Below are 16,178 nucleotides of genomic sequence, written 5' to 3' on the forward strand. Positions count from 1 at the left end.
TTATTGGCGTCGCCCTGGAGGGCGGCGACTAGTATGTAATGCATTTTCTTTCGCTTATGGGAGGAGAAGTTATTTTACGGATCAATGTATATATTTTTGTTTTAAGAATATCTTGCATAGTGGTGATTTTTTGTGTAAATTAGTGTAAATAAGTACTGCATTTATGCCTATTACATTTATAACAACATTTATTGCCAATAATGCAAAGCTAATTGTTTTAATTACTAACTGATCCACAACTGATCACAGGAGAAAGATCACAGGGACTGGGTAAATACGCGAAACTTTCTGGTTTTGTATAAAAACAAAAGATGTTTTGTATAAAAACAAAACATAATCAAAATATATTTATTTTGTGGTTTTTCTAATTTGCTTTTTTAGTGGAGAATCAATGTAGTACGATATTTGACGACCTATCGCGCAATCAAGTTTATTGGAAGGCGTAGTGGTACGAAAACGTACAATGTATTAGTTTATTAATAAACATATAATAACGATCGCTATACACAACTTCACCAAATAGCAGTACATAAGTGAATGTCAGCCGGAATAGCTCAGTTGGGAGAGCGTTAGACTGAAGTTGTTTACGCAACAGTCATCTAAAGGCCCCCGGTTCAATCCCGGGTTCCGGCACGAACGGAACAGTTCGGCGGCTGACAATTTTTTTCAGTCAGGTTAATAAATATAATAACGCTTTATTGTATGTAGACATTTTAAAATCCATTTCACTACAATTGGTCATTTTTATTAAAATTAATGGATGCAACGTGGTTACAACGTTAATTAAAATATCTTTCATCACTTAAATATCTTATAAAAAATACACGTGTTTTCATATTTACAAATAAATGCAAACAACACATCTATTATACATGTATTTTTATGGTTGTCTATCATAGGACTATCTCTACCACATATAGAGCGCGAAGCGCGACACGTATTATTGATTGTAACAATGAGTTGCAATAAAGGAGCCGCTTATCAAGGAGGAGCTGTGTCCCAGCAACCCGTTTCCCTAGAGTCAAGCACTCCTCGGAGTTTTTTTTAAGAAACACATATAGAGCGCGAAGCGCGACACGTATTACTATTCAGGTGGTATGGGCCTTTAGCATTATCCAGCCATTACGTCCATAGTTATCTTCCTTAGAATTTGAGAAATTTTGACATCCTTGTTGAAGTCCAAAATTTTCATCCGATTGTTCCCAAACTTTCACAGGTTTTTTTTTTATCAATGAGGACCCAACCCAAACTCTGAGCAATATCGGACCATAAGTCAAGAATTATGTCTCTTTGAATTAAAAAATAAAAGTGAAAAACTGCTTGGTTAGGTGATTATGTCAATATTTTTCATCAGATTCTTTCCAAACTTACAGTGTCTTGATATCAATGAGCATTTTTACCTCATTTAAAATGAGAAACATCGGGACATTAAGTCCAGAATTTTTTTCTTTTAAATTTGACAAAATAAACAATTTCCACTTGTTTATAAGATTTCACAACTTTCGTCTGAATCTTTCCAAACTTGTTAAGTGTTTTTATATCAGTATTACTCGAACCCTATTGAAAATGATGAATATCGGAGTAATAATTCTATTATGATCTTTTACTGAATTTCAAAGTATTGTGAAATGCAGCTTCTTTATACAATTTACAGTTTTCATTCAATTTTCTTTTCAAACTTTTACAGTGTTTTCATATCAATGAGTACTCAACCCCTATCGTAAATGAGCAACGTAAGAATAAGTTCAGAATCATCTCCCCTTGAAGTTTAGAAAAATATGAAATTACGCTAACAAGATGAAGCAGATTTTTTAAAACCTACACAGCTCTGTTCCATTAATGAAAACTGCACACGGATACCAGTAAAAGAAGGAAACCAATGTAAATAAAATGAACTATGAAATATTTGGGAGTTACAACACAAAATCATAGATAATGATTATTTGGGGGTTATAACACAACATCATAAATAATGGTTATTTGGGGGTTATAACACAAAATCATATATAATGGTTATAACAGTATCTTTTTCTTTTTTGTTTGAGAAAATCGGCCAATATATTTATATTTACAGTAGAAAAAAATCGTTCCATGTAACTTCATTGATTGCCTTTTACACTGAAATTCCCGATGCCCTTTGATGTTTTGCATGAATACTTATCTTGTACCATCTTGTAATGCATCGTCAGTATTAACCATGTTACACATCATAAAGAAGTAATCATACGGTGATAATAAGTGTGCATGCTATCTTACGTTATGCGTGGCAGTGGTTGGAAACAATCGCTATATTATATTTATTATTGTGACAGGGCGACAATAGTTTAATACGCTTTTTATATTTATAGAAGCTAAACCAACATAAAAAGTTGATTACTCTACACAGGCATCGTGGAGTATTATGCTAATTATAATTATGCAGCAGCGTTATTTGTTGTTGTTATTCTAGATCCAAGCGACTTCGAAAAACTGTTTTGATATATGCTATCAACGATCTATTATACATTATTCAATGTTTTGTGGCATTTACCTTTTTAGATCGCCTTTTTATAATCTGTCATCAACATTATTACCATGTGAACCCATGATAGGCTACTTTTATTGAACAATCTTAATGAAAAAGTAGAAAACATTGTCTTTTATTTTATCTCGACTGAATGCGAAATTAACACCAATCGTCCAAAAACATGTTTCCACCAAGGGATTGGACAGTGTTATTGCCAACAGATGGATGTTGGTGTTTGTCTGCAACGTAGATACATCTATTGTACCATATATAGTTAACAATACAACATCGAACCTATTGAATTAACATCAAATACATGTGTTTGACTTTCATTTTAAATGATTATTCCGCAAACTTAAACAAAGCAATATTGTATAAGACTCGTTAAAATCTATGAGTGCTTTAAATATTTGGAATACCGGATTTTAAAGTGAATAATAATGGTTATAACATCATGCACGATTCGTTCATCTTTCTGGTTGTAATCAAACAAACAATTTCAGGTCCTCTGCAAGATTTGTAATCTTCAAAGCAGCTTTCCAATGCGACGTTTCGTGATGACAAGAGGCTCACATTCAGCAATAGCTGCATATATGACCAAAGCATCCATGATGACATGATCCTCGCTACTGACAAGCGCATTATTGATGACAAGGGCTGCACAGTTGTCAAGGACTGCCTTGAAGACAAGGGCGCAAATGATGATAAGGGCTGCACAGTTGACAAGGACAGCGATTCTGACAAGGGTGAACATGATGACTCAGGCTGCAAACAAGACAGGGGCCTCAATGATGACAGGGGATGCATAGATGCCATGGGCTGCACTGATGACAAGAGCTGCACATATTACAAGGGATGTCAAGATGACAAGGGCCTTACTGATGCCAAGAGCTACACAGACGACAAAGGCTATAATGATGAGGAGAAGGGTTGCAATGATGACAAGGGCAGTACTGATGACAAGTGCTGCACAGAGGACAAGGGCCTCACTGATGACGAAGAATGTACAGACGACAAGGGCTGCAATGATGATGGCAAGGGTTTCAATAAAAACAAGATGTGTACTGATGACCATGGCTGCAGGGATGGCAAGACCCTTACCGATGCCAAGGGACTCACTGACATGAGCTGCACATATGACTAGGACTGCACTGATGACAATACTGCACTAATGCCAAGGGCTGCGATGATGATAACACTGGCCTTTCTGGTGACAATTGCTGCACTGATGACACGGCCTTCACGGATGACCAGTGCCTAACCGATGACAAGGGCTTCACTGATGAAAAAGGCTGCATTAATGATAAGAGCTGCGATCATAGCGATGTTGCTGACAATGTCTGCACTGATGACAAGGGCTGCGATGATGATCACAATGAACTCACTGATGACAGGGGCTGCACATATGACATGGGCTGCACTTATGGCAAGGACTGCGATGATGATGACAATTGCCTGACTGATGTCAGGGGCTGCACAGATGACAATGACGTCATTGATGACAGGGGCTGCATAGATGACAATGGCTTCACTGAAGACAGGGGCTGCGCAGTTTACATTCGCTGCACTGATGACAGGAGCTTCATATATGACCATGGTTGCACTGATGATAAGGGCTACGATGATGGTGACAATGGCCTCGCTGATGACAGGGACTGCACAAATGACAAGGGCCGCAATGATGACAATGGCCGCACTTATGACAAGGTACGCACTGATTACAAGGGCAGCACTGATTACAAAGGTTGCACTGATGACACGGGCTACAATATTGACAAGGGTCTCACTGACAAGGGACTCGCTTATTATAAGGGTATCCATGACGACAAGGTCTGCACTGACTACAAAGCAAGTGTTGGGATGAGCAACACTGATGATAACGGGGCTGAGGCTGACATGATCCTGGTTAATGACAAGAACCGCTCCGATGTTAAGAACATGCAGCCATTAAAAAAAACGCCATCAGTGGAATTACACAGAAGGAGGCGTTGGGAAGACGACAGCGATTCTTCAAAAGAATCCGTGTAGTATTTAAGCGATAATTTCTGCATTCAGAAAATCAAAGTCTAACGCATTAAAATGTTTGTATACTTTTGTTATAATATTTAAGTTGCATTAAGTTAAATAAACTTAATTATCTTCATAATATGTCAAATATAATTTAATTTATAAAATATGAATTTTATGCAACCACGCATATGAACTTGCATGAATCGCAGATACACATTTTTTGCCTGAGAAAGGTAATCCCTTTTTACAAGCCTGTGATGTTTAAATACAAAAATAAAAAATCTTTGCGAATAGCACACTGCCGTCGAAATAAACCAGACTGTATTTTGACATATTAGATAATATATTCAATCTTATGATGACATGGTAAAATGCTTAAAACTAAACCGATACCGTTTAAACACGTCTTTTCCAGTCGATTGAAATACACTCTATTTCGGCGTAGCTATTTAACCCAATCTTTAAGGTTAAATGCCCTTAACATAACGACAGCAGACCTGAATGAATACATTCGAATATGTCATGGACTACTTCGAGAGAAATCACCAAGATCCTTGGTCACATCTCTGCCCCTGTATACAACGTATTGTTTGTAAAACTGTTATGTGTGATAAATGAGGACAACACCCTGGATGTTCATACTGAACATAGGCACAGTGTGTGCCCAGTTGCAATTACGCGTTAAATCCAACTCGCAGAATTCATTTTCAGTACTCGGCCATTAGATCGTCGGTGAAAGACAAAACGGACTATCGATAACACAGTATTGCTTTCAAAATGAGAAAACTAACACAACCTAAATAGTATTGTGTTATTCTAAGAGGGAGATTGTGAAATAACATAACCACACATGTTGTCGTCCTTGAACCTTCTTGACATCGTTCCTGAAGGCCTGAATAGGCCATTGAAACACAGTTAGACTTCAATTTCTGTAGTTTGCTTAGATATTCCATTTACAATACGCAGGTAGAAATTTTGAGACTCGATAATTATACTGAAAAGGAATGAAAACTTTATGATTATTTTTATATAAAAACAAAGAAACAACCGAAAACGAAGCTTAATGCCTTTGGGTTTAGATTTGTCCCAGTGCAGTCCGCTAGACTGGAGCATTGTTTTAGAAGATACTTCCGTTAAACGAAAGCTTCCATAAAAGCGGAAGGTGTCGTATATGAATAGCCCGTGGTGACTGCCCAGGCTGATCTTTGACGACACTTAACGCACCGTATAAAGTCCGGTTGGCTGATTTGTATTCAGAAAAAGCTAAATTTGGAAGACGCTGTGATTAATCTTTATTTTCAATATAATAATACATTATTATGTATGTCATCACGTAAATACTCATAATACAACGTGGAATAACGTATAAAATATGCAATACTAAGTAAGGTATATTTCCATATATTCAGCGGGAATAAAAATAAAACAAAATAAACTAGAAACAAGCAGCATAATGCAAAAAGAGATTTCCAAAACAAATACACTAGCCGTCATATAGCACAACAACAACACACGATAAACCAAACTGTAAAAGCATGATGTCTTATAAGTACAAACTAAAATTATCGGCAGTTTAAAAGTGTTTTAGAGAACATAAAAACAAACACACCTAACAAAGTAAGTTAATTGCACAAATGTTCGTTTAGAAAGAAAATATTTTTCTAAATAATAAACAAAACACACACCAAGTAGCGTGATGTCAAATTTACAAAAAGAAAAACTACTTTTTGTTCAAATGCTTAATCTCAAATGATTGCCATAAATAAAATACTTGGAATAAAACACTAGTCTGGCTTGAACAAATATGTATTGAAAAGCAATACGATGAATAAAATGAGGGCTACTTTATATAAACAAGTTGCGTTTGACTTATGATCTATCACAATGAGGGCCATACTTATAAATACACGCATTTTATTCTGAAGTACGTGCACTTCCGTTTCGATAAATATTTCTTTTGCAATATTGAAGCGGTATGCTATTTATAGAAAGTACGTGAGCATTATGTTCTTAAGTACGTGCACCGTCCAATTTAATTTGATTAAACAATTATAAAACCCTTAACAAAGAAAATGCCAATACATAAAGACCGTGCAGATAGTGTATTCTGTAACTGTAATTGGAAACATACTGACACTTACACAGAGAGGGTAATCACGTGATAGTCAAGATGGCGACGTCCATGCCGAGACAGTTATTTTCCGCCGTTTGATAACCTTTATTAAGTTTGTTTAATTTGTAAATGACGCTCACTTTCCAGCCATATCAGTAAACGTGTGATTAGCGTTTTTTTTCGTATTAAAAATTCGCTTTATATCTCAACTTTACTACCCGCAAATGTTCTTAGTTGAGCTTTAATTAGGTCATCCCGCTAAGAAATTTCGCAGCGAGTAATGTCGAGATAAAGAGTGAATGTCAACACAAAATAAACGCTACTAACTTTCTTGCTGATATGGCTGGAAAGTGAGCGACATTTCAGCAATAAATACAAATGATAAAGGGTATAAAACGGCGAAAAATACCCGCCTCGGCATGAACGTCGCCATCTTGACTTTAAAGTTATTACCCCCTCTGTAACAGGAACAACACAAGTATTTGAAATTACCCGAATGTAACACTGTTGTAGGCAATATACGTTTCTGCTATTAACATTATTTTTGACGAAATTTTATAAAATTGGTAGTACATAGCTACAAAACCATATTTTTCATTCAAAGACACAAGCGTTAGTCGGAAAGGACACCTTTTTAAACGTAGGTAGTTGTAGTAGTGGGTGAAAAAGCAATTAATCTTTAGGTTCTTGACTGCCGCAGTCATAAAAAACTGCAAATATACGAAGGCAATCGTGTCAGCTTTCAACAACTACACATTGCGTCCACGTAATAAAATCGGATGTCTAGAATGTCAAGATACTAGTATAAAAAATGTGTTGATTTCTAAAGAGTTAAACCAAGACTTGCACACAATTTACGACAACTCGCATCTTTATAAAGCACCGAGCGAGACGTAATGCTTTGACGTGTAGTAGCTACCTGTGCGCTTCTGCGATCGGGGCCGTGATCGCTGGCTCTGGGGTCGTACGACCCTCTCCGCCTCGATGTACTGTTTGTAGTACGTCGGAACAGCGCGCACGGTCGCGCTCATTGGCCGTGTCGTTATGGTCGTGTGACGTTTTACCGACGGGGAAGACATACGTAGCTGCTGTACGTCACGTGAATCACGAAATGACGTCGTTGACGTCGTGATGACTGGTTGCTGTTGCTGATTTACTACGCGGTATTCAAAGGTTGGTGACGTTTCTCTTTGTTGTTGTTGTTGTTGATTTTCTCGTTCAAGGGTCGTCGCCCTGGTTACGTAGGTCGTGGTGGCTGGTTGCTGTTGCTGATTCACAATGAGGTATTCGAAGGCTGAGGGCGCCTCTCTTTGTTGTTGGTGTTGTTCTCGTTTAAGAGTCGTCGTCCTGGTAACGTAGGTCGTGGTGGCTGGTGACTGGTGACCAAGAGTTTGGGACTTCTCGTTTACGGACCGAGTCACCATCTGCGAAGTACGCAAAGGTTTGACTTGGGCGTTGGTGTACGTATAGTGTACGCCTGGCACGGTAAACACGGTAGGTGACTTTGATGCCACGTAGACGGCGTCGTTGGTGTTTCCGTAATAGACCGGCTGCGAAGATTTGACCTGATGGGGCTCAGTCAAAACTTGGGTCTTCTGTTTTCGCGATGGTGAGTTCCCGTTCATCGACGCCAAGAGCGCCTTCTTATCTTTTCGCGCTTGATACGACCGGAACCGAATTATGTCCCAGAGGAGAATCAACGCTACGACGAATATAAACACTGCCCCGAGCCCGAAGATGAACAAGGAGTAAGGGAATTTAACGACGTCGTGGGAGCTATCGGCGTATTTTCGGTTGAGGTTGCCTTTTTGACCTACTGGGATCAAGGCTAAAACGGCTGCAAACAGTTGAAGACAGTTTATATATGAGTGTTAGTGCGCTGTAAATTGTTAATCTTTTTTTTTACGAGATCGCGATGTAAAAACTTCAGCATAAATGAATCTCGCGAGACATGCTCCATAGATGTTGTGTTTACTTAACTCTACAACGAAACTATATCGCTGCTATGGTGGGCTCAAATGCACTTATTCATTTTGCATGTTATTTTGGACATTATTATAGTAACAACATACTAGAAATTTAATATTTAATCGATGCCGTTTTTACGATTTCAAATGAAACCGAACCTTAAGTTCACCATGTTGTTTCAGTTATAATATATATTATAATGAACTTTTATGACGCAATGCAATTGTCACAATATGTCTCCTTTAAGAATGATCAATAAGAAAAAGAAGTTCAAAAACCTCGACATACCCGACGCAAAACATAGGGGGATGGCGACGCAGCCGAGCGCAAACCTCGTGTTGAGAGTGGATGACCCGCGTTGCCATATCAACAAGACGAATACCAACACTGCCAGGCCCACCGCGACACTGCTCTCGATCTGGTTGTCCAGCCAGTTATCTTTGTCGGCTGTAATACACAATATGGTAACCAAGTGAATATTCATTTTGTATATAATGACGATGATAAAGAAGAAAATGTGAGCCTCTTTCTAGTTAACTAGACTAAATGCATTGGCGTTAAATGTCGTCCCGGATTAAAATTGGTGATGAGTTATAATGATTCTGTAGAAAATGGTGCTTTTCTTGTTGTTCGAGTATGGTGATTATAGTGTTAATGTTGCTAATGAAAATTATGATGATAATTATTTTCATAAGATATTAGATTATAAGAGTGGTTGTGGTCTTGACGTCAGAAATGATAGCGATTATTTATACGAACCGCGTCATGAAAAAAATGGGTCTCTTGCCATATATCGACCAGCTAAGCTCCTGACTAGCCTTCGCATCCCGTGCTATATATCGGCCAGCCAAGCTCCTAACTAGCCTTCGCATCCCATGCCATATATCGGCCAGCCAAGCTCCTGACTATCCTGCGCATCCCATGCCATATATCTCCCAGCCAAGCTCCTGACTATCCTGCGCATCCCATGCCATATATCGGCCAGCCAAGCGCCTGACCAGCCTGCGCATCCCATGCCATATATCGGCCAGCCAAGCTCCTAAATAGCCTTCGCATCCCATGCCATATATCGGCCAGCCAAGCTCCTTACTAGCATTCGCATCCCATGCCATATATCGGCCAGCCAAGCTCCTTACTAGTCTTCGCATCCCATGCCATATATCGGCCAGCCAAGCTCCTAACTAGCCTTCGCATCCCATGCCATATATCGGCCAGCCAAGCTCCTAACTAGCCTTCGCATCCCATGTCATATATCGGGCAGCCATGCTCCTAACTAGCCTTCGCATCCCATGCCATATATCGGCCAGCCAAGCTCCTGACTATCCTGCGCATCCCATGCCATATATCGGCCAGCCAAGCTCCTGACTAGCCTTCGCATCCCATGTCATATATCGGCCAGCCAAGCTCCTGACTAGCCTTCGCATCCCATGCCATATATCTCCCAGCCATGCTCCTGACTATCCTGCGCATCCCATGCCATATATCGGCCAGCCAAGCTCCTGACCAGCCTGCGCATCCCATGCCATATATCGGCCAGCCAAGCTCCTGACTAGCCTTCGCATCCCATGTCATATATCGGCCAGCCAAGCTCCTGACTATCCTGCGCTTTCCATGCCATATATCTCCCAGCCAAGCTCCTGACTATCCTGCGCATCCCATGCCATATATCGGCCAGCCAAGCGCCTGACCAGCCTGCGCATCCCATGCCATATATCGGCCAGCCAAGCTCCTAAATAGCCTTCGCATCCCATGCCATATATCGGCCAGCCAAGCTCCTAACTAGCATTCGCATCCCATGCCATATATCGGCCAGCCAAGCTCCTAACTAGTCTTCGCATACCATGCCATATATCGGCCAGCCAAGCTCCTAACTAGCCTTCGCATCCCATGTCTTATATCGGCCAGCCAAGCTCCTAACTAGCCTTCGCATCCCATGCCATATATCGGCCAGCCAAGCTCCTGACCAGCCTGCGCATCCCATGCCATATATCGGCCAGCTAGGCTCCTGACTAGCCTTCGCATCCCATGTCATATATCGGCCAGCCAAGCTCCTGACTAGCCTTCGCATCCCATGCCATATATCTCCCAGCCAAGCTCCTGACTATCCTGCGCATCCCATGCCATATATCGGCCAGCCTAGCTCCTGACCAGCCTGCGCATCCCATGCCATATATCGGCCAGCCAAGCTCCTAACTAGCCTTCGCATCCCATGCCATATATCGGCCAGCAAAGCTCCTTACTATCCTGCGCATCCCATGCCATATATCGGCCAGCCAAGCTCCTGACTAGCCTTCGCATCCCATGCCATATATCGGCCAGCCAAGCTCCTTACTAGCCTTCGCATCCCATGCCATATATCGGCCAGCCAAGCTCCTGACTATCCTGCGCATCCCATGCCATATATCTCCCAGCCAAGCTCCTGACTATCCTGCGCATCCCATGCCATATATCGGCCAGCCAAGCTCCTGACCAGCCTGCGCATCCCATGCCATATATCGGCCAGCAAAGCTCCTGACTATCCTGCGCATCCCATGCCATATATCGGCCAGCCAAGCCAGCCAAGCTCCTGACCAGCCTGCGCATCCCATGCCATTTTTCGGCCAGCCAAGCTCCTGACTAGCCTGCGCATCCGCAAGGTTTTGAGGTCTCATAAGCGGATATGGCAACTCGTGACCTGATTGCCCGGAGGCGCAGACTGGTCGGGAGCTACGCTGGACCATTTTGTATGACGCTTGTCATATGATGATGTAAGTATACTGGTTAATGGGTCTTTTTCGATCCATTTGGATTCTAGTGATTAAAAATAAACCGTTTCTCTGGATTCATGATAGATCAACTCAACACCGTGTCTAAAAATGGGGAAAACATTTAATTTTCTTATGATTCTTGATTTATTAAATTAAATAACTTCATGTAATTATAAGTGTTTGTATAGTCTTTGGATAGTAACGCTATTGTTGTCAAGTTCTCGTACTAATATAATGCACACAGTCATGTTGAATAGCAAACGAATATATTACTATGACTTTGAGATTATCACCATTTGGATCGTAAAGATAGCAGCTTAATTTTATCGAGCAAGTGAAACGTGTTCATAAATGTGAGCGCCAATACGTCAATACACCTATAAAACATTTTACATATGTTTATGTAAATTGTATCACAACTCAAACGCGTTGAAATGTTCCGCTCTAAAAACCTCAAGTGAATAAATAAATTCACTGTTTAAATGACTCACTCATTGAAGTGAACATTAAACATTTAGCACAAGAAGCCGATGAATGTTAACGCAAACGTAAAAATGCCTCGTTTCTTTAGCCCCAAAACAAACCAACATATTAATACAGCTAATCATGATTTGTAAAAATAGATTGCTGTATATACATTTACCGCTTCTCGTCCTGTTTCTTTTTTATTTAGCTTTGTGAAGGGAGATCAACATAGCATGTGTATTGCGCTAACATGTATGAGCCACGTGTAAAATAAAGGCACATAGTAGTTAAATCTTATTTTTTATTTAGCTTTGTGAAGGGAGATCAACATAGCATGTGTGTTGCGCTAACATGTATGAGCCACGTGTAAAATAAAGGTACATAGTAGTTAAATCTTACTCTCTTCCGTTTTTAAGATGTTTGAATTACTCTTAAACCATTCCTTATCAGTATTCACGGATCGCCAACTGTTATACAGTTATGTTAATGACTATAAACATGGTGTTTCCCAAATCATTCCCATCAGTTTTGTTGCGGTTTGCATCGTTACTTGCATTTCATCCGCTTAATTTAATGATATGCTATGTTGAACACACATATAACATTCATGGCCAGAGGAAAAATCGTTAAAGAAAGCATCTTGATACTGCAACCATCTAAACATATCATTAAATCCATGTGGTTTTTATATGAATACCGCATTGCCACATGCGCGTTTTGAATTTGAAAAACATGACGATTTTTGCGGAAGTTATCAATTTGTTTGCACAAAGTAAAATTTGAAAGAAATCATTTCCTTTGTTTGCACAAAATAAAATTTGAAAGAAATATTTTCCTTTTTTTCTATAATTTTGTTACATAATTATATGCAGCATATTTTTTATTATTACCCCACCCCGATGTATTGAAGAGATGTGAGTTAAATTCGTGTCTTTGCAGCACAGCATGAGATTCAATAAACTGAATTTCATAAACAAAATCATTTAACATCGCGCCGAATCATCAGACCGGTTCAAATACTTTGGACAAGTAGGGATGGTAATGCATGTAAGGCTAGCAATTCAGCTCCGAGTTTGGTCATGTACCTGTAGTAACGCATTGATATGAACAGACGACATTTGTCAGGTAGTGTTAGCATCGATCATTCGATCGAATTTCGCGTTTATGTAGTTTTAATGGTGTTGCGCCGATAGGCCGAAGAATGTGTGGTTGTCGTAATAATTGAAGCATTTTTTTCTGAAAATTTTCAGTGAACGGCGTTTTTATATCGCTTTTATAGAGGACAGCCCGCAAATATTAATCTGGTACCTTTATTCGTGAATATATAAAAATACCGTTACGAAGAATATGAGTCGTGTTCTGAGAAAACTGGGCATAATGCATGTGCGTAAAGTGTCGTACCAGATTAGCCTGTGCAGTCCGCTAATCAGGGACGACACTGTCCGCTTTTATGATATTTTTCGTTTAAACGAAGTCTCTTCTTAGCAAAAATCTAATTAAGGCGGAAAGTGTCGTCCCTGATTAGCCTGTGCGGGCTGCACAGGCTTATGTGGGACGACACTTTCGCACATGCATTATGCCCAGTTCTCTCAGAACACGATTCATATTATTATGACATCAACACATTATCGCATAACTTGAATGAAGAAAACGTATAATTTATGCTAATTGAGTTAACGATTGTTAGTTTAACGGTGTAGAGCTGTAACTGGAGGTGTTGCCTATTTTAACGTTCTGATTATATCTGTAAAGTGGACATCAGCAGAATTAGTAAATGTGACCTCATAAAAACTAAGCTCGTCTTGTCAAATACATGTACTAAATGTTTATTTACATGGTTACCAATTTAAAATCAGTCGCCATCTTTCAAATAAAGCGTATTACGAAAAATAAACAAAAATGAATCGTCTTCTCTGGCCCATATTGATTTTTATGTTTGACGGACTAAAACATGTGAACAAATAATAACATTATCCGGAACATCGAACTACAGGCGCTTGAGAGTGACACACATGGAGAACGGAACACCGAACTACCGGTATTTGAGAGTGAAACACATGGAGACCGGAGCACCGAACTACCGGTGCTTGAGAGTGGCACACATTTGAGACCTGACCACCGAACTACCGGTGCTTGAGTGTGGCACACAGGGAGACCGGAACACCGATCTACCGGTGCTTGAGAGTGACACACAGGGAGACCGGAACACCGATCTACCGGTGCTTGAGAGTGGCACACATGGAGACCGAAGCACCGATCTACCGGCCTTGAGAGTGACACACATGAAGACCGGAACACCGAACTACCGGTGCTTGAGAGTGGCTCACAGGAAGACCGGGACACCGATCTACCGGTGTTTGAGAGTGGCACACATGGAGAACGGAGCACCGAATTACCGGTCTTTGAGAGCGGCACACATGAAGTCCGGAACACCGCCGATCTATCGGTGCTTGAGAGTGACACACATGGAGACCGGAACACCGATCTACCGGTGATTGAGAGCGGCACACAAAAAGATAATCTGAATAATATAAACAAAAAAAAGCAATATGATTAGAGCGTTTAATTTAAACTCACCTTGAGACCAGTTGTTCACTCCAACAGTTTCGCACTTATCGCTGCACCCGACCACGTACCAAAGTCCTCGATGACTATTTATGTTAGCAGGGCCACGAAGGAAGACCCAACCGGGACTTGCGAAACCACCGCACAGCAACAATAACACCAGAACCATCAGCACCAAAGCAACAGTTGACAAAACACCATTCCCATATGTCGCCGTTGATGGTTGCTTTTTTTGTAGCATGCTTATAGGAGGCACATACAGATCGACGCGTGCGTTAAATAGGTATCGAAAAGGAACACGAAAGCCCGAACAACGCGCGTTCCACGGCAGGTTCAGAATAGACTTGCCTACCGTTAACGGTCTGCGTCAACAATAATGAAATTCAACACCAACAACACACTAATTGCTGCGTAAAGTAGAGAAATTACGAACGGCATTCAAATTTTCCTGTTCCGACTTAAGGATCCAGACGAATTTCGTATCAGATTTCCAAGTTCTTTTTGTACATATTGCACGGTGCTTTAGTCAAACATAATAACTTTATTATTTCATGACCTCCGGACCGATGTCGAGCGAATTTTTACATCGCTCTCTCGACCGTGACCCCCCTCCCCTATTAAAGATGGTTTACACATACGCATTGGTATCTGTTTACTGTTCATCGTGTTATGAAGCCGTGGGTCCATCGGGTGTTACCTTGTGAACTTGACTTGAATTTTAAAGATTGATCATTTTCGATTATGTTTATTCTTCTGTGATCAACGTAGTAGATTAACCCGCAGTTCGGTTCGCCTTAACGAGACAATCTGTCATATTTTTGTGTTTGAAAACGGGTTTTGTAAACGAATAATTTAGCTGTTTTATGTACGATTCTCTGTTTTATTCAAGGCTACGCTGTCTGCTTATAGGTCCAAGAAACCATGCGTGACTTTGCGTGACTTTGTAGCGGACAGCTTAGCTCCTTACCAGACTGAGCGATTGTGCAGGCTAGTTTTGAGCTACGATTGTCGCATGTGGAATAAAACCCATTTTTGCATAAATAGACTGAATAATTTCTGCAGCAACGTATGGTTAAATGCCCGGGACGGTAAGGTTTTGCCATTATAGCGTTTATAAATGTTATATATTTCCAATTAAAACAGTCTGTGCATAATAGTCAAGCTATCTGTTTATATTGTATTTTTGTGCCCACAGTTGTGCCCGATGTCTAAGGAGTGGTGACTGTTCTTTCTCAGGTCTCAGATTAAATCTTTTCTTAGTTATCATAGTCGCGCGCAGAATCGACAGCGGCTACCGTATGCGTTCTCTCGAGAAATAAAAAAGTTATGCATGTGCGTAGTGTCGTCCGCACGGGCTAATCAGGAACGACACTTTCAGCATAAACTTGATTTTTGCTAAGAAGAGACTTTCCTAAAACAAAAATATCATAAAAACGAAAAGTGTAGTCCCTGGTTAGCCTGTTCAGAAACACGTTTATAATCTTGCTGATATTAAGTATTGACTTCATTTTACCGCATAAATTGCGAAATTCAAAGGCTAACGATTTCAGAGTTCGTATCGCCGTCAACTCGACTGATAAGTTCCAGGAATATCTTGATATTTTAAAAAGGAGTGTTCTCTGGTAATGTTATCGGAACGTATTGATGAATCGTTCATTTTGATTTTTACTCTGGTCTATTATAAATATTATATATCTTCCGACCAATGCTTACTATAAGAAATGTGTAAAGGTTTTTAGCATACATATGTGTCTTGTGTTATAATTACATAGTTTTTACATGTACAGTTATTTCACACTTCCTT

General features: G+C 40.2%; 1 protein-coding gene, 1 long non-coding RNA gene and 1 other non-coding gene across 3 annotated transcripts; 2 read left to right on the forward strand and 1 right to left on the reverse strand.

The window, feature by feature from the left end:
* Window positions 1-543: 543 nt before the first annotated feature.
* Trnaf-gaa (transfer RNA phenylalanine (anticodon GAA)) lies at window positions 544-633 on the forward strand. Its single transcript is given in 2 exon segments — window positions 544-580; window positions 598-633. It is a non-coding gene; the product is annotated as a tRNA-Phe (tRNA).
* Window positions 634-5,927: 5,294 nt separating this feature from the next.
* LOC127866932 (uncharacterized) lies at window positions 5,928-14,944 on the reverse strand. The gene is made up of 3 exons (XM_052407802.1): window positions 14,387-14,944; window positions 8,886-9,044; window positions 5,928-8,466 (listed from the first exon to the last, which is right to left on the reverse strand). Exons 1-3 carry the CDS (start codon window positions 14,613-14,615, stop codon window positions 7,502-7,504), a joined length of 1,353 nt encoding a protein of 450 aa, XP_052263762.1. The 5' UTR covers window positions 14,616-14,944; the 3' UTR covers window positions 5,928-7,501.
* LOC127866940 (uncharacterized) lies at window positions 8,362-9,118 on the forward strand. Its single transcript, XR_008043173.1, has 2 exons — window positions 8,362-8,499; window positions 8,845-9,118. It is a non-coding gene; the product is annotated as an uncharacterized LOC127866940 (long non-coding RNA).
* Window positions 14,945-16,178: the final 1,234 nt, after the last annotated feature.

Source organism: Dreissena polymorpha, chromosome 1 (assembly GCF_020536995.1).
Source record: "Dreissena polymorpha isolate Duluth1 chromosome 1, UMN_Dpol_1.0, whole genome shotgun sequence".
NCBI classification, from domain to species: domain Eukaryota; kingdom Metazoa; phylum Mollusca; class Bivalvia; order Myida; family Dreissenidae; genus Dreissena; species Dreissena polymorpha.

Bases quoted from the DNA above. Each gene is read 5' to 3' on its own strand.
- LOC127866932 (XM_052407802.1), bottom strand. From the start codon at position 14,615: ATGCTACAAAAAAAGCAACCATCAACGGCGACATATGGGAATGGTGTT. The intron at 9,045-14,386 runs GTGAGTTTAAAT...TGTGTATTACAG, and splicing joins AGTGAACAACTGGTCTCAAG to CCGACAAAGATAACTGGCTG. The intron at 8,467-8,885 runs GTATGTCGAGGT...AACTGTTTGCAG, and splicing joins CCCCCTATGTTTTGCGTCGG to CCGTTTTAGCCTTGATCCCA.